At 43.4% G+C, this 27,564-nt stretch overlaps 1 protein-coding gene across 1 annotated transcript; it reads left to right on the top strand.

Moving 5' to 3' along the window:
- Positions 1–1,320: 1,320 nt before the first annotated feature.
- Positions 1,321–27,564, top strand: usp12b (ubiquitin specific peptidase 12b). Its single transcript, XM_056300150.1, has 10 exons — positions 1,321–1,454; positions 5,762–5,842; positions 6,441–6,524; positions 7,190–7,319; positions 8,333–8,619; positions 9,340–9,416; positions 12,939–13,022; positions 16,052–16,249; positions 16,387–16,465; positions 22,112–27,564. The coding sequence occupies exons 1-10, from the start codon at positions 1,407–1,409 to the stop codon at positions 22,211–22,213; spliced, it is 1,170 nt and encodes a 389-aa protein (XP_056156125.1). The 5' UTR covers positions 1,321–1,406; the 3' UTR covers positions 22,214–27,564.

The following is a 27,564-nucleotide window of genomic DNA, read 5'->3' as shown; positions in this document are numbered from 1 at the left end:
CACCATCCTGGATGAGTCCAATGACCGTAGTGTCGTCTGCAAACTTCAGGAGTTTAACGGCTGGGTCCTTGGAGGTGCAGTCGTTGGTGTAGAGGGAGCAGGGCAGTGGGGAGAAGACACATCCCTGGGGAGCACCAGTGCTGACTGTCCATATACCAGAAGTGACTTCCCCCGGCCTCACCTGCTGTTTCCTGCCTGTCAGGAAGCTGGTGATCCACTGACAGATGGTGGGGGATATAGTGAGCTGGAAGAGTTTGGAGAAGAGGATTTCTGGAATGATGGTGTTGAACACCGAGCTGAAGTCCACAAGCAGGATCCTTGCATATGTCACTGGGTAGTCAAAGTGTTACAAGATGTAATGCTGTCCCATGTATGTAGTGCTGTCCCATGTATGTAGTGCTGTCCCATGTATGCAGTGCATTCCCATGTATGTAGTGCATTCCCATGTATGTAGTGCTGTCCCATGTATGTAGTGATGTCCCATGTATGCAGTGCAGTCCCATGTATGTAGTGCTGCCCCATGTATGTAGTGCAGTCCCATGTATGTAGTGCAGTCCCATGTATGTAGTGCAGTCCCATGTATACAGTGCTGCCCCATGTATGTAGTGCAGTCCCATGTATGTAGTGCAGTCCCATGTATACAGTGCAGTCCCATGTATGTAGTGCAGTCCCATGTATGTAGTGCAGTCCCATGTATGTAGTGCAGTCCCATGTATGTGGTGCAGTCCCATGTATGCAGTGCAGTCCCATGTATGTAGTGCTGTCCCATGTATGCAGTGCAGTCCCATGTATGTGTTACACAAACGTAACACATACATTTAAACATATACATGCATGGTTCTTTGATTATATAGGTTTTAGTATCTTGAATCACAATATTTCAAGTTCTTGATTGGAACTTGCTTGCGTTCTTTCTGTTTTTGTAACTTTTTATAACACAGAAATTTAAGCAGCCAACCAATCAGTCAGTGATAAACTCGTCGTCTGATTACTCATTAAAGGATGTTACTTAATCACTATTGTGTTGACTACAGAGAACAACGCAGCCGCACTCTGCGCTCTACAGCGTTTTGACCTGCCGCTCACTTTTAGTGCAGCTGACACATCCCCGGCAGTGAGGCGAGGGTTTGTTTATAATCTCCAGACAGTGCGTCCCATCGCTGTCTATCCGTTGTTTGTTTCGTTCGGGGAGATCACGACGACGGTTGCAACGCGGGCGGTAACGGAAGACACCGCCCCCTTAACTGCAGTACCGTGACTGGAATCGAGCGAACACGGCGCGTCAGCGACACTCCCTCTTGTGGTTTCCCAAGCTGGACGGGACAGAAGATCCCCCCGGAACTCTGCAGCCGCATCGGCTGTGACCATTTCAAAACTGGGGTTCGGTCCAATATGGCGGCTTACGGATGGAAATACTGATGACAGTCCGAAAGATCGCCTCGATTTGTACGATGGTACGGAATTTGAGTCCGGTTATCGGTTCCACCGCCGTACCCGGCGGTATGACGAGTTTTGCTAGGAGGCTAAGCTAAGTTAGCGTGTCCGCTAGCCTCTGTGCTAGCAACCAGAAAGTTGTCCCGTCTAGGTTGCTAATGCTGGATAGCGCCCCAGCTTCGTAGCTCGCCGTCAGACGTTAGTGGCGTGCCATGACTTACTCGGGCTCATTATTTCTATTACATTATGTGCAAAGTAGACTAGAGAGGTAGCCGTAAAGATAGCCTACGTCCACTTGTAGTTTATTAACCAGGTTGACCGTGGGTAGAAGCTAGTTAGCCTTGTCTGCTAGTCCACCGTTAGCCACCGCTGTCAAGATTCGGGCAGCGGGGTTATAAAGTTATTTGCCCACTTGTCTTTGCGAACAGCTCGGCAATGCAGTCATATCTGTTTATTTTCTCACTTACGTACCTGTTTATTTACTGTAACTATCTTTTTTGATGTAAAACGATTATCGGGGATCAGTGACGAGGCAAATATCTGTACGATCCTTTGCATGAAAACGCAACTCGACCAGCTGACATCGCAGAAATCGAGTTGAGTGAGTCTTCCTGTTTTGTTCATTTATTTTTTTTTTTGCCAGAAGAGTCAAGGACACCTACCGATTTCTCACGTCGAATAACCAGCAAGTTTGTTGGTGGAGTAACTTTTATGGCTTCTTCAAAAGTTTCGGCATATCCCCTCTCTGGATCCCTAACAATTCTCTCGGGTTAACGATAGGATGCGCTCAAGGACGTGCTTTTCTGTATAGCTGAGGCTATTTAATGACGAGAAAATCGAATATTCTGGACGTAGATTCTTACCTTTTTCTTTTTGCGTTCTACTTTATGTGGTAACCACTTCCTTTGAATCCAGAGCTCAAGGAGACAATGCACACTCGTGCTTTATCTGTAATGAAATATAAACCCCTCTGCTCTTAAGTGTTACTTAACAGTGTAAATCTGGGGGAAATTCTCTTGTGGCTGGCTGTCCCTATGCAGAGATCAGATTTCAGGGTCAACTACAGAACAGTGCCCCACAAGTTGGAAGGGATCCAGTGTCTTGCTCAAGGACACTTTGGCAGGGTGGTTGCTTGCGGTTTGAAGATAAGGCTTGACATCATCTACCTGACTTGTATTGTCTCTAACCAATCAGTTGTTCTCCTGCCCATGTGGTCAATGACATCACAGACAGGTCTGATGATTGGACCAAAAAAAAACAAACAAACAAATTCTGTCTTACTGGCTCCAGCATCTCGCCATTAAATCTGATGTGTGACAGTTGTGTTCTGTCCGTTTAGTCTAAGTAACTAAAACAGGCAGTGAGAGCTTAGAGCTCTGTAATTTTTCCTCCAACCACTGCACTTTTTAGCACAGACAGACGGTCAGACGCATGCTGCCGAGAAATCTTTGGCAGTCATTCTAATTTAGTGGCTGTTTCTGATACTCCTGACGTGTGTGTGTGTGTGTGTGTGTGTGTGTGTGTGTGTGTGTGTGTGTGTGTGTGTGTGTGTGTGTGTGTGTGTGTGTGTGTGTGTGTGTATGTGTGTATGTGAGTATATTTCCCAATCCGTATTTGTACATATGTGTGTCACTGTTTTTTTTGTGTACACTTATGTGAATATGCGTATGCCTGTGTGTATATACACACACACACACACACACACACACACACACACACACACATATATATATATATATATGTGTGTGTGTGTGTGTGTGTGTGTGTGTAATACAGACACACAAATTTTTGTGTGTATGTGTTTTTTTTTTAGAGCACATACCAAGCAGGTCCTGCTAGCTGTCATAAAGACCACACTAGGCCTTATAACTGTCTTAAATGTAGAGGCTAAGATAATGTGGCATGTTTCCAGCAACCACAAGACAAACGCTAGCTGGACTCAAACATTAGCTGTGGCTGGCGAGTTTGTCTAGTCTACCTACTACTTGGCAGCTTATCCGTTACTGCTCAAACTGTGTACAAGCATTTTCTATTCCCAAAAAACAACTTGGCTGGTGAAATGATGCAAGTTAATCATTTGGTAAAATAGTGAATTATGCATGATGGTAAATCATGCGCAGTTATAGGCAATTACCATACAAGAGAATTGTACTCTTAAACAGTGAGTATTTGTACAATGTCAGCAGATCTGCAGTATTTGATGTCACTATAAGAGAGCCCTAAAAACAGGAAATTATTTTGACTAGCAGTGAATTTTAATTGCAATTTGCAAGCTTGTAAAATAATGGAGATAAATTTGCCTGTTGTCATGTAGCCTTTTAACACATTATATTAGCTTTTTGTGGAGGCTCGTTTTGATGTTACATTGGGATATGCTTTTTGTAACTTGGAAACAATTCACTTTATTTGAAATGTCAGGTATCGCAAAAATAGTCCATTGTTTCTCAAATTATTAAGATAAATGATTGTAATAATCACAAGGACAATATCAGTGGGTTTCTACTATGGACAATGATGTCTGTGGATATCTTTTTGTCCATACTGGCGTAACTTTATTCACTAGATAACCTTAAAAACTATTATCAGGTAGATAATAGTTTTTTTTTTAAACTGCTCTTTATGAGAATGTCACAGAAAGAAGTTCTGGATTAAGTTCCTCCACAGTTTAGTTGCTTCAAGCAGTGGAATTTCTTCGAAACTGTCATCATCATCGTCAGTTCCGTAACCTATGGAGGTCGTAGGAGCACAGCTGATGCCTCAACTAGTCTCTTCCACTGTTTACGGTGATGGAGTTTGGTTGAGTCATCATTGTGTTTTAGTAGGGTAGTACCTGGTGGTCCCTATCCCCTCTCCAGGTATGGATGGCCGTTGGTTCACAGAGGAACTCATCCGCCCTTTGACAGGTTTTGTTTTTAGTCCTGCTGGGTGTCCACACACCCTCCTCACAACAACCCAAGGGTTGAAGTGGGGGTGCTGGTTTAGTCGCCGACGACCCGACAGTTGCAGTTTAATGTCGTACCCAGGACAACTGAACTCCATCTCTTTCTGGGCTCTCATTTGTTTGTCAATCTCCTCGGGATTGCTGAATTGCTTCCCTCGGCCTTTGTGGCCCTTTTCCCCCCTTCTTGGCATGTCTACAAGAAAAGCTCCTACAGCTGCTGACTGGATGTTTGAAGACATCCAGTCCTTCCTACTCACAATACTAAGCTGGTTAGCTAGAAATGGTGCGGAAGGCTCTCCCGCACATAATGGCAGTGTAAAGGCCTGCCGTGGCTAATCTTGCAGTGGCTCTTTGGCAAAATGGTGATTCAGCAGTGAACCTGTCTCTACCAGCCCGAGTGGTGGAAGTTCTCTTGGGTGACATCAGGGCTGACCTGAGAACAGACAAGAGAAAAAAAGGATGTCCAAACTGGAGGTGACCCTCAATTCAGATGTAGGCCGGCTAAGTGTAACTCTAGCATTGCAATTGTTTTTTTTATATAGATATTTTGAATGAACTGAAATGCAAGTTAATTAACAGGCAGGAAGACAGACAAACAGATGGCAGCATGTGATGAGTTGTACTGCTGTTTCGTCGACTCTAAGCTTCAGTTTGTGTGTTTGTTTGCCTTGCCTTGCCCACAGCTTTCTGCTGTTTAGAGGCTGCATTACTGGATAAATAGCCGAAATGAGGCCTCACATTGCTTTTGGTGTGATGAGTAACAGTGATGGGACTTACCCTGTGAGCTCAGTGATTACTGGCAGAAAGGCTCCATTCCCATTCCCATCATCATCATCCCCCCATCTCCCCGATAGCATGATTTTCCTTTGATCTTCATATGCTGGACTTGCCCATCTGTCAAACAGTTTTTGATAGTTTCTGGTTCGGTGTGTAAGTCGCCTATTAAGCTTTTTTTTTTTTTTTTTGGTTGCATTTTTGTTCACATTTTACAAAACAAGCTAAGAATCTCATCTTTGCTAAGGTGCTAGCCTCAGTAGTACATTGTGCTAGTGAGAAAACGCTAACTTGGTGATGTTTGTTGACCATTATATTCCCATTTAATTTTTGCTATTTTTTTGCCAAGTCATTATAACAGGTGACTGAGTAAAAATTGGTTGTGCCCTTGACATATTGTCTCAGACTTTACCTCAAGCAAAGCATTTAAAGAGGAATTCTGAAAATATAAGTAGACGTACAAGTCTACATCAAATATTACCAACTGTACTGTGTGGGCTATGTGTTGTCAACGAGCTTTGCAAGCTGGGATTGGGGAGCCAGGAGGTACCTTGTGCCTTTTTGGAGCTTAATTTCATGGTTTTGACCGGTGCTGCTGCTTCTCTTTTTCAGGGCGCCAATGCCTCTGCCTTGGAGAAGGAGATTGGACCAGAACAGTTTCCCGTAAATGAGCACTACTTTGGATTGGTCAATGTAAGTATCTGTCAAAGCAAGAATTCCGATATCAAGCTGTATGTATGTGTGAGGCCCCATCCCCTTACTGAGGTCCTAGGTTTTATCTTTTGTCATTTTCATTTAATCAGACTTCTTCAATCCATGTGGTTTCACATATTCCAGCTTTTCCTTTTATCACAAGGGAAATTATGGAAAGATTAACACAGCCATTAAAAACTCAGGGACATTCTGGGTCTCCTAGTGGAACGTATTGCACAACCAGGATTATATGATAAATATGAATTAAAGAACGTTTAATTAAGTCAGATTGGGTCTGACACCTGAGTGTTACTTAATTGTTACCAAATGTCCCCTCTGAGGTGCTGCTGACCTGTTATTAACTTTTAATCGTGATTTAATTAACAACTTCTGACTCCTCTCTCTTCTTACTCTCTCTCTGGCTGCATCTATCGCTTGATGTATTTGTTTCATTCTCTCTCTTTCCCCCCCGCTCTTCTCCCTCTACCATGTTCATCTCTCTCTCTCTCTCTCTCTCTCTCTCTCTCTCTCTCTCTCTCTCTCTCTCTCTCTCTCTCTCTCTCTCTCTCTCTCTCTCTCTCTCTCTCTCTCTCTGTAGTTTGGCAATACCTGCTACTGCAACTCAGTGCTGCAGGCTCTGTACTTCTGTCGGCCATTCAGAGAGAAGGTGCTGGCATACAAGGTAGGTGATGAAATTAAAACAGGGTGGTTATAACACGTAGACCCTGAGACACAACCTTATTTATTGAAGTTAAAAGTTAATTTTTAGAAAGATAAGGAGTTTGAGTCAAGGAGAAGTGCAATGTAAAGAACACAGAGGTTATATATAAATAAGACGTTCTCAACTTTCTCTTCGGTTAACATATGGATAGTAACATGCCTAGTGATGTATTCTGTCATCAGTTATCTATACAAATCTGTATGTAAAAAATTAGCATTGGGTGACTTCAATTCTACTTTTTGTTGCCGTCATAGTGGTCAGATATGATAGTGTGTATTTGTTGTCTTACTATACAGCAAAATCTGGTTGTTGAATTAATTATACTGTCAGTCCTCAGCCTGATGTGCATATTTTCATCGTGCTGTAGCACAAAGTAATTGTTGGCCATTTGTTTACTAAAATAAAACAGCGGCCACGAAACACTTGTTGTGTTACAAGTCTTGTTTAGTTTGGGGTTTTTTTTGATGAAAGAATACTCAAATGCATGACACATCATATTCAGGAGTCCAAACATTTTATGCGCTTAAAAGAAGCATGAGAAGGGCAGCACAAGTCCTATTGGTACAACAAAGATTACCTCATGAAAGAGTCGCCCGTTCACTTCCCTGTCTTCCGGTGCTTCCCAGGTGCAACCTCGTCGTAAAGAGTCCCTGCTCACCTGTCTGGCTGACTTGTTCAACAGCATTGCTACGCAGAAAAAGAAAGTGGGAGTCATTCCCCCTAAGAAGTTCATCTCACGGCTGAGAAAAGAAAATGGTGAGGATGGGTGACAGGGATTTCTTGGCATGTGCACCGGCATACCCCCCCCCACACACACACACACCAACCTTAGTCTTAAATACAGATAATACATTGATACATGTTTGATTTAACTATGCAGGTAAAGACATTTTCTGTCTTTAAGCTTGGCGCAAAAGTAATAATTGAAGTGAGAGATTTAGAAGGTGGGACTAAAAGAAAGGGAGGGTGGAGAAATAAATAAATAGATGCAGCTATGGCTATGTAAGGAGAAGAGGAGTTGAGGGGAGGTTGGAGGGAAAGAACAGAGCCATGGACTGAGAACACAGCCCTGAGTTTGTTGACTCAAGACCAGTTTTGCCTGAGGAAGATCTGTTTCAGATTGAATGTCGCATTAATAAATTTTCTCATGCGCAGAATTGCAGTTGTAGCCGTATTTATTTTCATGTGCTGCCATAGTTAAAGATGGCATAGCAAACTATTCTTCCAAAGCATCAAAAAGAAACAAAAATGTCCTACAAACTCAGACCACTTACATTAAAACTCCACTTACCTCCTCCTCTTCCTCCTCCCCTGCCTCCTCCTTCTTCTTCTTCTTCTTCTTCTTCTTCTTCTTCTTCTTCTTCTTCTCCTCCTCCTTGTTCTTCTCCTCCTCCTTGTTCTTGTTCTTGTTCTCCTCCTTGTTCTTGTTCTTCTTCATAGTGAGACTTACTGTCAGTCTGGTTTTCTCTTGTGTGGGCTTATTTTTTGAACCTGACGGCAAGTAAATCAGTTTTCAAGCACTCATAAAAAAAAACAGCCTTTCAATTGTGCTTTGACTTAACAACGGGTTTAATGTTTGTATTGCTTTTTATTTCTTCCTCTCAATATTTTTCTTAATGACTCATCCTTTTTTATTTTTTCCTTCATCTCTTTAGCCTGCTTACTCCTTTTTCCTCTCATGTTTCTTTTGTTGTTGTGGTGATTTAAAACTTTATTTCTCTTTTCCGAAATATTTCTCCCCCACCTCTCTCGCTTGCTCATCAACCCAGAGCTGTTCGACAACTACATGCAGCAGGATGCCCACGAATTCCTCAACTACCTCCTCAACACCATCGCCGACCTTCTGCAGGAGGAGAAGAGCCAAGAGCGGCAGCAGAATGGGAAGCTGGTGCAGAATGGAGGTGGAGTGGGAGGGGGAGGGATTGGGACCGGGACTGGAGGAGGAGGAGAGGCAGGAGGAGACGGGGAGGGAGGAAAGGAGACACAGCAGACTTGGGTCCATGAGATCTTCCAAGGCACGCTGACCAATGAGACGCGCTGCCTCAATTGTGAAGCCGTAAGTGGTGGTTTATCCGGCTTTTTGATTATACTATCACACATTGTCCTTGAGCGGGCGGTAGAAAGTTTTTCTCAGTTATTTCCATTTATTTTTAGACCTGTGTCACAATAGGCTGGTGTACCGACCATGTCCAAGCACCCGGAGTCCTCTTGGCACTTGGCAGTCAAGTTAGATTGTAAAAAATAAAATGCTTTAAGTCTGACAAATGATGGCAAAAATTAGCCTAGCCAGCTACATGCTGAATAGCCCACTCAGTGTCTGACACTGGGAATAAGATGACCCTGCTATATGACTGCTACCAGTACAGGCTGCAGGCTGGTGGCCTGTCCAGGGTGTCTTCCCATCTGCTGCCCAATGACTGCTGGAATAGACTCCAGCATCCCCGTGACCCTGAGAGCAGGATAAGCGGTTCAGATAATGGCTAGATGGATGGATGGTAATGCCCTCACTTAGAGAGTGATCACTTACACTAAAGTACGGCTCAATATGAAGTGCAGGGTGTCTGCACTATTCTGCTTTTTAACTTTATAGGAAAAGAGCTGCCTTAAGTGCTGTTGTATACTGTTAATATGAAAAGAGCAGTTGTGTGATTCTATCCTAATCTCCCTCTGGCCTACACCTGGTCAATGTCATATTTTTGTATGTTCTTTTATCCAAATGAGAGGGCAGCAAGGGAGAGAATTGACTCAACTTTGAACGTCTTTGTCTCCGGTGCAGGTAAGCAGTAAAGACGAGGACTTCCTGGATCTGTCTGTGGATGTGGAGCAGAATACCTCCATCACACACTGTCTCAGGTACAGTTTTTTAAGATGATATTTTCCAGAAGTTTCTGCTTTATTCAGCAGTAGAGTAAAGAGCAACATGAAATGCGGGTGTTATGAATGAAGGGATGATGAGGATGGAAACTAGTCAACTCATCTTGAAACTTTTCATTTCTTCAGATTGTAGAAAAGCTGAGAGGCAGAGTGGAGTGTGTGCGTATTCTTGTACTTCTATCTTTGTGAGGACAATTAAAAGGTTTTTTTTTTAAACATAAAAAAGAAAAATGGAAGTGAGGAACACTCAAATAGTACACAAAGGAAAACAAAAATACAAAGCCCCAGGAACACACCAACATTCACACACCCCACCCTGGCTCATTTAGAGTAACAGTACACATACACATATAAGAATTTTACAAATCAGCCACGTAAACATAGCAAAATTTAACAAACCAGCCCTTAGTCTGGCAGCACCTGCAAGTCTGTAAAATAAGATGAAAAAGGTTGCCATTTGTGAAAAAAAGTTATCAGTATGTCCTCTCATTGAATATTTAATTTTCTCAAGTCTTTTTAAGCCACTGTGAAACAGAGGGAGGGTTAGGAGATTTCCACTGTAGGAGTAGGCGACGTGTGGCTAGTAAAGATGTGAAATGTAATAATTTCTTTTTGCATAGAATTTAATCGACCTTATTCACCTGGGGTCCCAAAGATGGCAGTCAGTAGACAGGGTTGTAGATGTAATCCCATTATAGTAGACATATTAAAATAACCGGATCAAAAATTATGTAACTGTTGGCAGAATAAAAACATACAGCTCAAATGACAATTTGGGTTCAAACATCTAACACATTTATCCTCTACCTCTACGTAGATATCAGACAGTCTTGATTTAGAAAATGGACCTGTATAACCATGCTGGTTATACTACAGGTCTATTTTTCTAAATCCAGCATGCACTGGGGCGGTTTGCAGCTGAGTGTGAAAGGGCCAGGATGAGAGTCAGCACCTCCAAATCTGAGGCCATGGTTCTCGACCGGAAAATGGTGGATTTCCCCCTCCGGGTTGGGGATGAGTTATTGCCTCAAGTAAAGCAGTTCAAGTATCTTGGGGTCTTGTTCACGAGTGAGGGTAGGATGGAGCAGGAGATTGACAGGCGGATTCGTGCAACATCAGCAGTAATGCGGACGTTGTACCGGACCGTTGTGGTGAAGAGGGAGCTGAGCCAGAAGGCAAAGCTGTCAATTTACCGGTCAATCTTCGTTCCACCTCTCACCTATGGTCATGAGCTTTGGGTAGTGACCGAAAGGGTGAGATCATGGATACAAGCGGCTGAAATGAGTTTCCTCCGTAGGGTGTCTGGGCTCAGCCTTAGAGATAGGGTGAGGAGCGTAACCGGTCACGGCCAGAGCGTCCACGGGGTAAGGAATTCATTAGGCCACCCTTACCCGAGGGACAGTGGGTGTAGATCGGTGTAGTTTTCGGGGACTCGTCGTTCTCCAGCGACCCCTCTGGCCCACCTGGGCGCCTGCAGCCAAGCATCTGAAAGCATTCTCCCTACGCCTCCTTCGCGGCTTGAAGGTGGTGCAATCCATGCGAGGCTTCAGTGTGTAAAATAGCGAGAGCAGCCGACACGAGTTTGAAGGAAGCTGGTGTTACGCCTATCTCCTTCCTGTGGAAACGTGAGCCAGGGGAGTTATTCGACAAGAGTTCCGGCCATATGCCATTGGGTTAATCGGGTGGGATAAGGGGAAAAACTAGAAATAAATTTAAAAGAGATAGGGTGAGGAGCTCAGATATCCGGAGGGAGCTCGGGAGTAGAGCCGCTTCTCCTTCGTGTCGAAAGGAGCCAGTTGAGGTGGTTTGGGTATCTGATTAGGATGCCTCCTAGACTCCTTCCTTTGGAGGTTTTCCGGGCATGTCCAACTGGGAAGAGACCCCGGGGTAGACCCAGAATTCGCTGGAGGGACTACATAACTTATCTGGCCTGGGAACGCCTTAGGATCCCCCAGGAGGAGCTGGAGGGCATTGCTGGGGAGAGGGATGTCTGGAGTGCCCTACTTAGCTTGCTGCCACCGTGACCCAACCCCAGAGAAGCGGCTGATGATGAATGAATGAATGGATGGACCTGTATAGCCTTAAACTGAATGAGTGCAAGACAGGAACAAGGTGAGATAGTACATAGCTCACCTATAATTGTTTCCCACCACTCCTCACTGGGTTGAGGTCCAAGCGCACCCTCCCAAGCAGCCCTTGTTTTAGAGTTGGACTGATCACAAAGATCCAGAATGCAGTTATACACCTTTGAAACAATCCCTATTTGTAGCGTCTTGCAAGTAGGCAAACCATCCCAACATTGTTGAAGAGGGAGAATAGGTTGTTTGCATATGACATCAAAAACTACAGATGGAGGGCAGGAAGTGAGTTTCTACATAGGAAGCACTATCACAAACTTTCGAAATTCCTATGTTTGGCGTCATTAACTGATAAACTACAAGGAGTTTTTATCGAGTACCAAAAGTTGTTGTTTGTGGGGGGGGGGGGGGGGGTGATGCAAGAAATTGACCGAAAATGTCGGAAAAAATGGCTTGCGAACCGTCGTCTGCGGTTGAGACGAGCGGCGTCGGATAACGCGCCTGTGTGCAGTGACCACTCCGCCAAAAAAAAATCACTCTTCATAACATAAGGATCATGTCCAACATGTCTTACTTTCTGTTTATACCTTTCTCTCATAATATCATCTAAACTAGCACAGTTCGGGCTAAACTAGCTCCATCTCGTCCATTCTGCTTTTCACTTCCTGCCCTCCATCTGAATCTTGTGCGTCATCAGAATCACGTGACTGCAAACAGGCTATTGGAAAAACATTTCAAAACAAGGTGTCAAACTTGGATGTACCTAAAAAGATGTTTTGCCAGCTAATCCATACAGTGATCAGACCTACGGGTCTATTTTAGAGTTAGGATTTGGGTGTAGAGTTAGGGTTAGAATTGGATTAGGTTATGGTTAGGGTTAAAATTAGGCATGTAGTTCTGATGGTTAAGGTTAGGGCAAAGGGCAAAGGAATGAATGTAGTCAATGAGGGGTCCCCACAATGGTAGAAGTACAAGAGAGAGTGTGTGTGCGTGCGTGCATGCGCGTGCATGCACAGGAGTTACTGTTAGGATTTGGTTTTAGGCTAGTGTTGAAGTGGGATGGCAAAGGAAGTTTGTGTAATGCTTTAGGTAGGACTGCAATTTCTTCTTTTGCCAGGAGAAAGCATTTGTACTCACATAACAATGTGTGTGTCTGTGTGTAGTACATGTGCCGTTCATTATGACTGCATGTGCATTTATGTCCATGTACCTCTCTTTTGTGTGCTTGGGCCTGTGTCTGTGTGTGTGTATCTGTGTGTTTGTATGTTTGCATGTGTCTCTCTGTGAGGGTTTGTGTCTGTGTATGTCTATGTGTTTGTATCCCTGTTTCTTTGTTTGTGCTATCTCTCGCTGTATGTGTGTGTGTGTGTGTGTGTGTGTGTGTGTGTGTGTGTGTGTGCGTGTGCGTGCGCACGCTCAACAGAGGCTTCAGCAACACAGAGACATTATGTAGTGAATACAAGTACTACTGTGAGCAGTGCCGCAGCAAACAGGAAGCCCAGAAAAGGTGGGTGAGCTCATAAGCCAATGACATTTAACTTCTATGCTTGATGTTCAACATCACACTGACTTTTTGTAAAGTTCAGTATTATTGTTTATTATTTATTAAGTTCATTTAAGCAAATTGTTGACTCTGGGACCCTCAACAAAAAAAAAACTACGAAGGTAAACAAACAAAAGTATTCCTTTTCTTTTTTTCTTCTTTTTTTTTTTTACCTTTCCCCCTTTTTCTGTCCAACTGTGCCTGGCCAATCACCCTGCTCTCTGAGCCGTCCCGGTTGCTGCTCCACCCTCTCTGCTGATCTGGGGAGGGCTGCAGACTGCCACATACTTCCTCCGATACATGTGGAGTCGCCAGCCACTTCTTTTCACCTGACAGTGAGGGGTTTCACCGGGGGGACTTGGCGCGTGAGAGGATCACACTATTCCCCCCAGTTCCCCCTCCCCCCCCGAACAGCTGCCCCGACCCACCAGAGGAGGCGCTAGTGCAGCGACCAAGACACATACCCACATCTGGCTTCCCACCCGCAGACACGGCCAATTATATCTGTAGGGACACCCGACCAAGCCGGAGGTAACACGTGGATTCGAACAGGCGATCCCTGTGTTGGCAAGCAACGGAGTAGACCACTACGCTACCCAGATGCCCCGAAAAACAAAGTATTTCTAAGATGAGACGTAGAAGAGAAATGAGAGAAAAATGGGTATCTTTTTGTATGGAGTGCAAAAGGAAGAGCCAACAGTTTCACAAATGGGGCAAACTAGCCGCTGGCTTTTCTCAAGAATTTTAACACTGCCCCAAATGCACCAAGGGGGCTTCACAGTTTGAACTACCTTCCAAGGGTGAGTGAAAAAAAGCGTTGATCCTCCTCACCACAAGCTTGTAAAAAGTTCCAATTGTTTGAGCTTCACGCCATTGACCCTACTGGCTCCCGCTGGCTGTTTTAACTAAGCTCCTCTGTCTGTTTTCTCAGGCTAAACCATTGCTGCGTTATTGCAGAGGAAATAAATTTTTAAAATCTTTGTATTGCCTGCCACTACTCTTCCAGAGCTGTGTCCCAAAGCTTTTCCAAATAGACAAACACACTTGGAGTCGGCGCCATTAGAGAGCACTTCAAAAACCACATCTGTTGTTGCCACAGCAACCAATGCACCCCCCACCCCCGCTGTTGCATGCTGAGAGGTGCATTATGGGTGTATAACTTGGAGCTGAGGCTAATATGTCACTGGATACCACCGCAGAATAGTTTCTGAGAAGCTCTGTGAATGTGGTTTTAACTGGGAGGTGTTAAACAGATTGCTCTCTTTCTCAGTGAAATGGTGTCCGTAATGACGCCCCGGTGTGTTTCTCCTACCCGTTTTTGCGAGTTTGTGAAGTTTTCTTGTTTACAATTTACTTGATGTAAATTGTGTAGTTGCCACTACATCAAGTCGAAAACTTGGTAAATAAAAGTCGTTCTTGTTCATTTCATCATGCGCTGTCAGAGTGGATGGCCATCCGTCCATTATCCAAACCGCTTATCCTGCTCTCAGGGTCGCAGGGATGCTGGAGCCTATCCCAGCAGTCACCCCACAGTCCAAAGACACGTAAGTCAGGTGAATTGGCCGTACTAAATTGTCCCTAGGTGTGACTGTGTGTGTGAGTCAGCCTTTTGATGGACTGGCAGCCTGTCCAGGGTGTCTCCCCGCCTGCCACCCAATGACTGCTGCTGAGTGGATGTTACCTGAATAATTCTTTCCAGGTGTCATTTACAGTGGGGAATCACCCAAAACAAATAATATAACAATAATGAAACACAGCAGCTATAAAATCTGTTTTCTCTTCAAAATTGACTTGACTCCCTTTCTCTGTCGCTCCTTTTTAGTCCATCTTACTTTGTGTTGTAACCACTTTGCACTCACTCACTATGATTGCTTAATACAGCCTTTACTACTCCACAATCATAGCATTCACTGCCTTTTCTGTCTTTCTCCCTCTGTTTCCATGCACAGCCCTGTGTACTTTTATGAGATACACAATTCTACAGACTTCTTAAGAGCACTATATGAAGTGCATTAGAAGGTGAAGGGGTGTGCTGTCAGTAACTATACTTTGCATTAACGCTAAGCAGAAGTGCTGGGGGGAGAGGGAGCCAAAGTCTGAGTTCACTGGAACAACACAAAGACAGAAAAACACTCGAAACTCTGGTGGCATGGGGGGCTATGGAAAATTAATGGCATGGAAAGCTTTTAGTCCCCACAGATTCTGTTGCAGCCCAACTGCCATCTCTGTGTCCTGTTCCTCCATCTCTGTTGTTTCTCTCCCTCTCGTGCTCCATCCTGGTCTATCTCCTTCTCTGGTTCTACCCCCCCCCCCCGGACTAACCAGTTAAGTTGCCCTCTCTGTCTCCCTTCCTTCTCGTTGCCTTTTTTTCTTTCATAATTTAACAGTTCTGTCCTCGCTATTTGTTCATCCTCTTTGTTCTTGTTATTTCATGGTTGTGCTCTTCTGTTCAAGACTTGTACACACACAACACACATACACATATTTTCTTTCAAACGATTTGAGGTCTTGTCAGTTCAGTTGTTCTTATCTTTTCTCCTTGAATGAAGTTATCACCTAGCGTTTCATTTGCTTAAAAGATCCATCCAACCATTCAATATCCAAACCACTTATCCTGCTCTCAGGGTCGCGGGGATGCTGGAGCCTATCCCAGCAGTCATTGAGCGGCAGGTGGGGAGACACCCTGGACAGGCCGACACACACACACACACACACACACACACACACACACACACACACACACAACACACACACCTAGGGACAATTTAGTGAAGCCGATTCACCTGAACTGCATGTCTTTGGACTGTGGGAGGAAACCGGAGCACCTGGAGAAAACCTATGCAGACATGGTGAGAACATAACTACACTGGGGTTCAAACCCAGGACCTTCTAGCTGTGAGGCGACGGCGCTAACCACCGTGCTGCCTGCTTAAAAGATGATCATTTTAAAATTGTTTCACTGTGTTTCTCTCTGCTCCCCCCCCCTCCATTAGGATGAGGGTAAAGAAGCTGCCCATGATCCTGGCACTCCACCTGAAGCGTTTTAAATATATGGACCAGTTGCATCGTTATACCAAGTTGTCCTACCGTGTGGTCTTCCCCCTGGAGCTCCGCCTCTTCAACACGTCAGGGGATGCCACCAACCCAGACCGCATGTATGACCTGGTGGCTGTCGTCGTACACTGTGGAAGGTAGACCCTCACCCGTTCTAGTCGACCCCCCCCCCCCCCTTGCTTGTTTATTGTGAGTGATTGAGTTCCTGGTGGGATAATACAGTATTCGAACAACCATGTATTTATTATTATTTTCTTAACACTGTTCTCTGCAGCGGCCCTAACCGAGGTCACTACATCACCATAGTGAAGAGTCACGGATTCTGGCTGCTGTTTGATGATGACATTGTGGAGGTCAGGGCATTTGTTTGTTGTCCTCTTTTTATTTATCTGTGTCTTTCACGCGTTTCCCATTTTTATCCACCGAGATGTTGCCATGGCAAAGTTTTTTGTCATGTATTTGAATTCAGGTCAGAAACACTTATCTCATTCCAAAACTCGGGGGTGAAAAACCCTTTTATACAAATTGGGTCTGTTCTTTGTTGAGCCGCATCTGATTATATAAAGAAAATTTGGGGATAAAAATTGAGAAAAGGTCGCCTTTCCACCCATCTGTGTATGGATAGGTGGATTAAATATTTTCACACATCTTGGATAACTCCCAAGACCTGGAAATGATCAAATTAATCTTCCGAACATTTCCACGCTTGGCCTTAGAGCTGTGTAGGATCCCCAACCACGACCGCTATCAATATATAATGAAAGGCTCTTGGCAGTTTTTGAATTTGGCTGGTAGTTGTATTACAAAAACCACATCAATATAGATAATAATCGTTTGGGCTTCATCAGTCATTGGCTTGAGATGTATCCTTGCAGTATTTTACCTCACTGTGAAAAATTAGAAATTAAGTGCAGGGTCTCGTATGTATACGTCTCTTTTTATAATTTTATTTTTGTCGGGAGGGTTTATGCCTGATACAAATGAGGCCTAGATAACTATTATTTACAAAGATAATAGTACTTATTTGGCATGCTATTTATTTATTTATTTTATCATATCTTATTTGACACAACATGTAAACTTGTTGTGCTAACATATAGTCTTAGTCAACAATATTCCATAATGGCATTAAGTTTTTATTTATGGAAATCTGAATTTTTACTACATAAAGAATCCCAAACTGATATGTATATCTGTAGAACCTGTATCATCGCCAGGGAATTGTCGGAATTGTAATTTAAAGGAACTAAATTCCAATTTGATTCTGGCTCTGACAATTACATTTCTCTGCCACATAGCTAACAAATCAAACAAAACTTGAATTCTCCCATTGACCCTCCTCTTTTTCTGCACTGTCCCTTTTTCTGGGATCTCATCTTGGTTGGCCGGGCATTCCAAACGGCATTCTTTCCATACGTAGCAGATTTATAATCTGGCTCTTCCAAATATTGTGTCTGGAAGACCTGCTGTGGGCCGACCTAGATACCTCTGCTTCCCCTCAATAACACAAGGGTTTCTCAGGAAGTAAGGATGGGAAACTGTTGGATGGGAGAGGAATGTAGGGATGGCAGAAAAAGACTGAGTGAGGGAATAAGGGATTGTTGGGGTCCTTGTGGTTCAGACAGACAGAGAGAGGAGAGGCTGAAAGAGATGAAGGGAGGAAAATGGATGGCAGCTTTGAGGGATTAAGATATAAGGAGAGAGAGAGAGAGAGAAGGGAGGGATAGATATGAACAGAAAGGGAAGAGGAAAGAATGCTGGAAGGACAGAATGGAAAGAAAGGGGTAGTGAGAGAAAGGGTGCATGAAAAGTGGAAAACTTGGAGGGATGAAGGTGAGAGCGAGACAGAAAAAGCGGGGATACCTGCTTTGGATTACAGTATTTAGGCTGGGTGGAAGAAATCTGGAATGAGGCCATGTTTAACCGCTTCCCCCTTTTGACCTCTTAAATCTTCTGTATTTTCATTAAGGTTATCCATTCAAAGCCAAGGGTTTCATCTATCAGGGATAGCTCTGAAGTAGTAGCACTTAATGTTTGAGTCACCAACAAAAATGGATTATGTTTACATAAAGCGTGAGGTCATCTCAGAATAAGCGAGGGGAGGACAGAGAGATTGGCAGAAAAGGAGTCAAAGTGACGTCCAGAGGTAAAATACAAGAGCGCCACAAAAGACTTCCACAGTCTTACAACTGTTTCCACCCCTTTGTGTCACGGTAGTAGAAGGAAGTGCAGCACATCTGCTCTTAAAAGCAAACGTTTGATCTGTTCGCTCCTCCGACAGTTGCCCTGACAGCTGAAAAACAATGGCAGCTTGCAAAGAGGCAGGCAGCCCAGTCTGGCACCTCGCTGGCATCTGTGGTCATACCCAGGGCCTGCTGTAAACCCTGTAGCTGTTCGAAAAGAAGCGCAGTCAATACTGTGACTCAAAGACTCAAACCATGTACTTAATTATGAATATCCCCTTGCTCGTGTTGCTTGTTGATGGATTTCTACTGCGCACTCACACAAGTATCACTTGACAAGCCAAACACGGATGACTATGATATTATTACCATTTAGTGCTCTTTTATGACTGCAAGTTGACACAGGATTATATGTGCTAATTCCTGACTCCCTTTTAAGTCACTTTGGATAAAAGCGTCTGTAAAGAGAGGAATAATGTCACTTTGATTCCTCTCGGTAAATTCTCTTTGTTCTCTCAGCTCCACAGTGGGGTCAGAGGTCAGGGTCAGCTAGAGAACTGTGCCCTCTGGAGCTGTTGCAAATACCGATGTCTTGTTCAAGGACACCTGGGTAGAGTAACTGCATGCCATTGCTGTAGGGCTTGATCCCAGGTCATCTGTTTGTAGGGAACATTCCATAATCATTATTCGCTACTCTCTCATTAATTTCCAGTTTACATGTTTCCAACATCTAAAATCAATTTTTTGAGTAGCAAAATTAGAATTCAGGTTTTATTGACAACCAAATAAATTCAAAGATATTAGGAATCTACCCAGGTGGCCAAGTGGTTAGCGCTGTTGCCTCACAGCAAGAAGGTCCTGGGTTCGAACCCCAGGGTTGTCTAACCTTGGGGGTCATCCCAGGTCGTCCTCTGTGTGGAGTTTGCATGTTCTCCCCGTGTGTGTGTGGGTTTCCTCCGGGTGCTCCGGTTTCTTCCCACAGTCCAAAGACATATAGGTCAGGTGAATCGGATTTACTAAATTGTCCCTAGGTGTGAATGTGTTGGCCCTGTGATGGACTGGCGACCTATCCAGGGTGTCTCCCCACCTTCCACCCTGTGACTGCTGGCATAGGCTCCAGCATCCCGCGACCCTAATTAGGATAAGCAGCTTGGAAAATGGATGGCTGGATAGGAATCTACCCTTGTCATTCGACCATAAACATGTTTTCAAAGTATTATCAACTCAGAACAGATAACCTTTAATTTAAATGAAGTGATGCATGTAAATCACAATTGGCATTTGTATTTAGTATTAGGAAAACAGTTTTCAGCTTTTTATGATATATCATCAAATGACCATATTGCAGGTGCCAAAGCCTCGGTATGCTGTATTTTTTCAGCTGAAGTCCCACAGCCAATGAGTAATTATTGTTTGTTTTGTTTCTCCAGCCACAAGGAACGGAACGCCACAGCGGTTAAGCTATCAACATTAAATTGACTGTGCAAAGTCATCATAGTCAGTTGTTCCCAGTGTTTAGCTGGCATCTTTTCCCAGGAACTGGAAACAGCGATGTTAACAGATGTTTAAAAGTTCTGCAACAAACTTGTTTATTTTACATTGATATGATCTCTTTATTTACATATTATGGGACCTTTGTCTATATGATTTGTCCCTCTTTTCATATGTCATTTTTTGGCCAGTTTTCTTTACGAGCTGGGAGAGTAGAGAGAGACAGGAGATAAGGGGTGGAGAGACAGAAAGAAAGACATACAGCCAAGGTCTCACATCTGACTTGAGCTCAGTATGATGCGATCAGGCATCGGCCTACATTGTACTTGCGTGTCTGGTTGGGCCACTGGGATGCCCCAGTATGTTGCTTTATATAGTCACTTTTCTCCATTTATGTTGATGACATAACTAGAAAATAATTTCTCAGGACCACCAGTACTTCTGTTGTGCTATCCTCTCGAGTATTCCAACCTCAGTTAGTTTTTTCTTTTTTTAGACCTGGCACTAGAGGTTGACATCATTAACTACTGGACAGACTGGAGATCCAGCTGAACTGAGGTTGAACACCATTGTCCTGGAGGGAATGAAACCTAAATTAAAATATATTTAAACAGAGCTGTCAAAACAGAGTTTAAAAAGCATCTTTAAAAAATAAAATCACACAAACATTTAACAAAGAAAGGTTTTGGTGAAAGACGAGAACATAAAGGATAATAGTAATGGTAGCGGTCTTGTGGTGGTGGTCGACAGCTGTCCAATGAAAATGAGGAAACACTGCCCAGCCTAAACCATCAGATTTGAATGTTTTGAACTGGGTTACGATCACCACGCTTTTCCACTACAACGGCACAAGGGCCCCGGTCCAACATCTGGTCTGCTGTACAAATGCTGGCCCTGTCTAGAAAAACTGAAAGATCCTGCTTAGCTTGCAGAGTATCAGAGCTGAGTTGTCTGTTTTCATCATTGAGAATGATTCTTCCTCTCTCTGTGTCTCTATTGCTCTTCTGCATTTTTGGTTTTGCTTTTACATAGAAATGTCTTGTAAGTTAGCTTTGTCTTTCCATCTCACACTTAATGATATATTGCTTTTTCTCCTTTTCTCTCTCACTAATGGGTAATCTCTACGTCCTCTAATGAAGATTTTTCTTTTGAAATCAGAATTCCTTTAATTGTTCAAATTAGGACCATTGCACAAACAACACTGATCAAAACAGTATTTCTTTACCATGTGGTTTTTGTCCCCCCCCCCCCTTCTTCTTTCTCTGCGAAAGAAAATCTGATATGCCAAAATTAGAAACGGTAGTTGTGAGTTTTCAGCATTCTCACCACTTTATTTCTGTCCACATACTCAATTTTTAATGGCGCTTTGGTAGAAGGTGGAACCAGAAACCTTTTTGTGTAACAGTCAGACCATCGATGCGAAGGAAGAGGGCACCATTGGAAGGATTAGCAGAGAAAGCTTGTATTTAACTCCTCCTGAGGTTTCATAGGCCCAGAAATCCTCTTTAGTTCTAGACCCTTAATATTTTCCAGCTTGTTTTGCACGTGTTGTCCCCCAGGTCACAGTAAAAACCTGTAAATGTTGTGGAATTTGAAATTTGTGTTTCCCAGGTCAAGAAAAATAAGAGCATATCCAAAACATGTCTTATTATAGTTCCTGGAGTGTTTTTGGTTTATTTATTATTATATTGCAACATCATGCATAGCCTCTGATAGAGATATTCCTACTGTTAAGAGGAGGAGAAAAGATAATCTTTAATTTCTTGATCGCAAAGCACAGTGGTAAGAACACAGTATTAATAAAAGATTTCAGAAAATAATCCAACAAAACTGTTAGAAATCAGATGCTGGCAAATATTAGCTGCTTCTCCCTCTCGTAGCCCACCTTCCCATCCACCCCTGTATGTCTGTGTTATGTTTATCTGTCAACCTGTTTCACCCCGTTCACTGTAAAGCGACTTTGAGTATTAGAAAAGCGCTATATAAGTTTAATTTATTATTATTATTATTATTAGTGATGGAATCAACTACTACTACTACTTTCGGCTGCTCCCGTTAGGGGTCGCCACAGCGAATCATCCGTTTCCATTTCTTCCTGTCTTCTGCGTCTTCCTCTGTCACACCAGCCACCTGCATGTCTTCCCTCACCACATCTATAAACCTCCTCTTTGGCCTTCCTCTTTTCCTCTTCCCTGGCAGCTCCATATTCAGTATAGTGATGGAATCAACATGGTTATCAAATACTTGCTTAGTTTAAAGACAAACTTATAGAGAACCCTACACATGCCTTTAAAATCTCTTTCTTTTTCCCCTCGTTATCTTTAGAAAATTGATGCGCAGGCGATCGAGGAGTTCTATGGACTAACATCGGACATTTCCAAGAATTCTGAGTCGGGATACATCCTGTTTTACCAGTCCAGAGACTGAAAAAATTCAGCCAACAGGAGAGCTCGGATGGATCGTCATTCAGCAAAGGGGCAGGGGCTTGAAGCTGCCACAGGCACTGCCCAACACGCCCACACCAAGAAATCAGGCTTTGTTTCCTTTTGGCGGAGCTTTGCACTGGAGCGCCATTTGGATTAATTGGACCATGAGCTGGAAGCATGCCAGCCCAAGGGATCGCTATCATTTCATCTTCTCTGCCCATCCCACATTGCAGCAAGCACTCAAACTTCTGATTTTAAGGCAAGGTGACCGAATCCATAATAAATGGCGGCCCCGTGCACTATGGCATTGGCCGGAAAGAGTGAATGAGGTCAGCTCAAAAGGCTGACATGATGTACATGCCACCATTTTTTTCTTTTTCCCGAGGAAAAAGTGGTTTGGGATTGTCAAGGCAGAAGCAGCGGAGAGCAGAGCAAGTGATAGACAGTTTTTTGTTTTGGACAGCACACTGGAGCAGTTGTTGCCGAAGATGCACAGCTACAGAGAATCATGAAACCTCCTTCATCATCACAGTCCTCTTCAGCTTATTTTATTTGGTGTATATTATACCATGCTAAATTAGCTCTCTGTAACCACCAAAAGGGTTTCCCTAGCTTTACGCTAATGCAGTGGCACCGTGTGCTCACCTTTGTACACAACTCGAAAAGCCAAAGTCCTTTAATTTCTTGGAAGCGGAGAACTGTCGGCTGAAATCGTCCACAGCTTTCGTCACTTTTCAGCATTGGAAAAGTGGGTTACTGTTGAACTTACGGGCAATATTTGTTAGCATTACCGCAAGACCCACCTGTCGCATCAAGAACCTTTCGCCCTACAGCTAGTGAACATCTGGCTCACAGTGGTCATCATGGAGAGTAGCGCCAGCTATGGTGTTGCAAAAAGGGTGGATACAAATCCCATATATCTTTGTGGACCACTTTGACATGGGGCAAGCACCATAATGTGTGAAGTTCAGGGTGAGAAATATATGTCAGTCACTAGTCCAGTAGTGATGAAGTTTGGCTGATACATATGTCTTCTCTACTTAATGCTTTGCCTGTTAACTAATTTGTTTAATAACCAGGACAGGAAACTAACTTTTTTGTCCAACAGCCATTTTTACATTTTTTTTGAGAGTTGTGTTATGGGGTAGGGTGCTGTACACTGTGGAGAAGCTAGAAAATGGGTAAAGAAGACAGTAATCAATCATTTACGAATGTTCCACAGGACAAGATAACTCAGTATTTTGCTCATGAAGTTATTCGTGGTTTGGGCAGTAAGCACTGCCCCCTTTGCAGTTTGCTTTGGACAGTTTGTGATGTTTGAGCACTTTTTTTTCTTTCTTTTCTTTTTTTCTTTTTTAATGTCAGGAGGCTGCACATTAGTAGAATCTTGGAAAGGGACATAGAAAAACACACTTGCTTTTGGTTTCCCGTTTAGTCACTTATTACACCCCAAACTGTCACACTACACACACACACACACACACACACCATCCGGATGTCAGTGTTGTGTGTACTGTGTCTTTGCATTCCTCACAGATGTGTGATTTCCAGATGTCACATTGTAACTGGCCCTCAGTGCTCCGCTTGGCAGAAAGAGACGAACGCTAGCCACCCACCAAGCGCTGGTACATTTTGGCTACAGCCGGCAGGTCAGTTTGCCATACACTCCACTAGCAGTCAGACAGACAGCTAAACCGTTTTCAATAACCAAACGTAATTTTTGATGCTAACATATGTAAAGGCGTTAATAAACAAAACTCGAACCCACAGTAATAGATACTAAAGGTGTGTCAGTGCAGTATCTCTGCTCAATGACCAACGCTAATAATACTAGCTATGGTATGCTACATTTAGATTTAGCTTGTGAGCTACATATTGAATGCAGTGAAGACGTCTCCCTCCTGCTGTTCTCTGAGGCGTATAATGGCCTCTGTTCCCCACTTACATCATTTTACACCAGTGTTATATTCGACCACAGGTGAGAAAGGGCTTCAGTCCCGGGGGTAAACTAACTAATGCTGTGGCTCGAGGTGTCCTGTTTTATCAGTTAAAAAAGGATGCTCTTGAATTAGAAGCGTTAAAAGGACAAGCCATCGGATATTAATACCATTCTTATGAATAATGCAGTTTACCTGTGGTCAGCAGTATCGCCAACATCTCCCCTGCATCAATAACATTCCCATTTGGGAATCTTTTCTGAAAAGTAATATCTCAAAACTCTTTCAGAACCACCTTTAAAGGAAATACATACATTCGTGTGTGTGTGCATGCGCATTTGTGTGTGCGTGTGTGAGAGAGCTCTTTCAAATCCCAAGGTAGCTTTGCATTGCAGAACAAAATGTAAATCATTTTTAAAAATTAACCGAATTGTGTTCCTGAGGCAAAAAGGTTTGCAAGCCATTTATTTCACTTTGGGGTGTGCAACAAGTTGCTGTCATCTTGATGTAGTATCTAACAAGTCAGAGCCTGACAGTAGAAACAACTATTTTGACCTCCATTTTCTTCTTTTAACGCACAAACCAACCAAATGTAGGTTTTGTTTTTTTTGCTAGGTTTTATTTGTGTGTGTGTGTGTGTGGGGGGGGGGGGGTATTCGTTATTTCTAAGCAAGTGCTACACTGCCAATTCAGGCAACCTCACACCTGGGTGGGCTCACTTTGCTGCAGGGAGTAGTCTGGTTTCGTGGAGTATTATTTGTGCAAGACTCTATCAATAATCTGAAGGCTAAAGCTCCACCCAGCTGGACGATCCCGGGTTCGCAGGCGAGTTACACACCCTCTCACTCCTTGTAAACAGAGGTAGATGGAAATTGAATGGAAACACGTGCTCTGTTGCCTCTGAGTTGTGTATATTCTAAAGAGGATGAGTGGCCCCGGGCAGTGGGTCAGGTATTATTTGAATGTAAGTCAATTTGCCATTGAAATCGCACAGTAAAAACTCAAAATAGGGCTGCTATTTCAACCTGTCATGCACCAGAACAGACTCCTGGAGCTGGGTGCATTTCAATATACTTTCTCTTGCCCCTTTCTTGTCCACTCACAGTAAGCTTTCCCAAATTTATATTTTTGCAACAAAAATAAAAAAATACTTCGTTTCCCTTTCAATTTCTCCTCGACATCCATTAAAGGGAAAGAATCACAGTTTTCTCCATTTTCTCTATAGATGTGCTGTACGGGTAACTCTGTCAGCAGTGATAATACTGGGCAGTCTTTCTGTGCATTTACCAACGTTGTCCGCCACCGGCGGAGTGTGAAAACCTACTTCCTGGTTTGCTGAGAGCCTTCATTGTACAAGAAAATGCAAATATTAATGCTACATACAGTTATACTAGAATTTGCAGATAACAACGCTACACTATACAACTTAATGTTGTGTTGTTATTCACATTTTTTTATACAGTGCAGCCTATTGGTAAACCAGGAAGTAAGTTTTCCTACTCATGGATTGTCCGCTAGTGACGTCAGCGGCATGTCAGAGACACAGAAACGGGTCTGTGGTGGGCATCCAGGTAGCGTGGTGGTCTATTCCGTTGCCTACCAACACAGGGATCGCCGGTTTGAATCCCGTGTTACCTCCGGCTTGGTTGGGCGTCCCTACAGACACAATTGGCCGTGTCTGTGGGTGGGAAGCCGGATGTAGGTATGATTCCTGGTTGCTGCACTAGCACCTCCTGTTCAGGTGGGAGGGGGAACTTGGGGGGAATAGCGTGATCCTCTTATGCGCTACGTCCCCCTGGTGAAACTCCGCGCTGTCAGGTGAAAAGAAGCAGCTGGCGACTCCACATGTATCGGAGGAGGCATGTGGTAGTCTGCAGTCCTCCCCAGATCGGCAGAGGGGGTGGAGCAGCGACCGGGACAGCTCAGAAGAGTGGGGTAATTGGCTGGATACAATTGGGGAGAAAATTGGGAGGGAATCCCCCCCCAAAAAAAACCCCAAAACCAACAGCTCAGTGTTATGGCTGCTAATGTAGTGTTTTCCCCACAACATGCATACAGAGAGAGATAATATTGAAAATCGTGAGTCTTTCCCTTTAATGAGTATCTAGGTCAAGGTTGCCTGAGAAGAATGTAAGTAAATCCACCTCTACGCAAGTTCGCGCTCTGAATATCCCCGTTCATTTGGGCCGTACTGCTAGTCGAGTTTCAGAAGGGAAGAACACTAGTTCATTTCAAGCAGGAAAGCGTAAAGTCTCACGAGAGCAGTGTGAGGACTAAGACATAAAGGGAGGGGACCAGACTAGTCGTTTGTCGAGACGCAGCTCATCCATGAGGTGGTGTGGACTACCACAGGCTGCTCCCCGGGTCTCAATCGTAACTGATAATAATCCGGGGAAGACATTTCCAGGGACTTGCCCGGTTCTAGGTTCAGTGCAGCTCGTCTCGTGGGAGCTGCTCGATTCTGGTATTCTTAAAATCATTATTTATTAGACACGGTGTTGGCAAGTAATTTGAAATGTGGACTGTGTGAAGCCATCTGAAGCAAATCTGCAAATCTGCAGAGTCAAACATTTCCAAAAAAACGTCTCTTTCATATGTACAAAACATATTTTACCCTTTTGTTTGTTTTTGTTTTTCTTTTTTTGCTGTTTTTCTTTTTCTTTTTTTTCAACAAATTTTATATTAGATAAAAATTATATATTCAGTTTGGCTCTGGTGATGTTTCTGATTAGTTTTTTTTCTTATTGGGCTTAGTTTGTTGACAAAAGTAAAAATTCAGAAAGCGTCACACAGAGACTGGTTTAACTTATGGCTGCAACAATTGGGAACCGATGTTGAAGCTAGGCCTGTTTTTTTTTAATATTTAAATATATTATTCCTATTCTTATGAATGTTTATGTTAACCTCCTTTCCTTGATATTTAACTTTTTTGATATATTTTACTAATTTTACTAGTCTACCATTCTCGTGTAGACAGCTTACAGAATCTGGGGGGGGGTGCGGGGTGTTTTGATTTATTTTTGAGGGTTATGAGATGAAAGATATTGATGTGTAAATAAATACAGATGTTAATATTTGAAGACAATTAACTGCTTGCTCGAAATATTCAGCAGACCTGGATTAAAAAAAAAAAACAACTAGTGGAAATAGTTTGAAATTCATTATTTTCCCGGGATGGGTTTTCCACCAGTTAGGAGCTGAAATGACAAATCCTACCAAGCAAGTGTTTCAACGGGGCTGATCACATGAAGTTACACTTCCTATGAAGAGAGACCGACAGAGTCTCTAAAATAAGTCAGAGACCTGCACTCTTAGTTGAACGTGAATGTACAAATGTACAAATCTCCCCATTTGAAATGATGCATAAGAGTTGTAATTTTGCACTGTGGGCTAAAGAACTGTGATTAAAAAGTTT

Source organism: Lampris incognitus, chromosome 20 (assembly GCF_029633865.1).
Source record: "Lampris incognitus isolate fLamInc1 chromosome 20, fLamInc1.hap2, whole genome shotgun sequence".
NCBI classification, from domain to species: domain Eukaryota; kingdom Metazoa; phylum Chordata; class Actinopteri; order Lampriformes; family Lampridae; genus Lampris; species Lampris incognitus.
The sequence above is the reverse complement of the archived record's forward strand: the minus strand, read 5'-3'. Positions and strand labels throughout refer to the sequence as shown.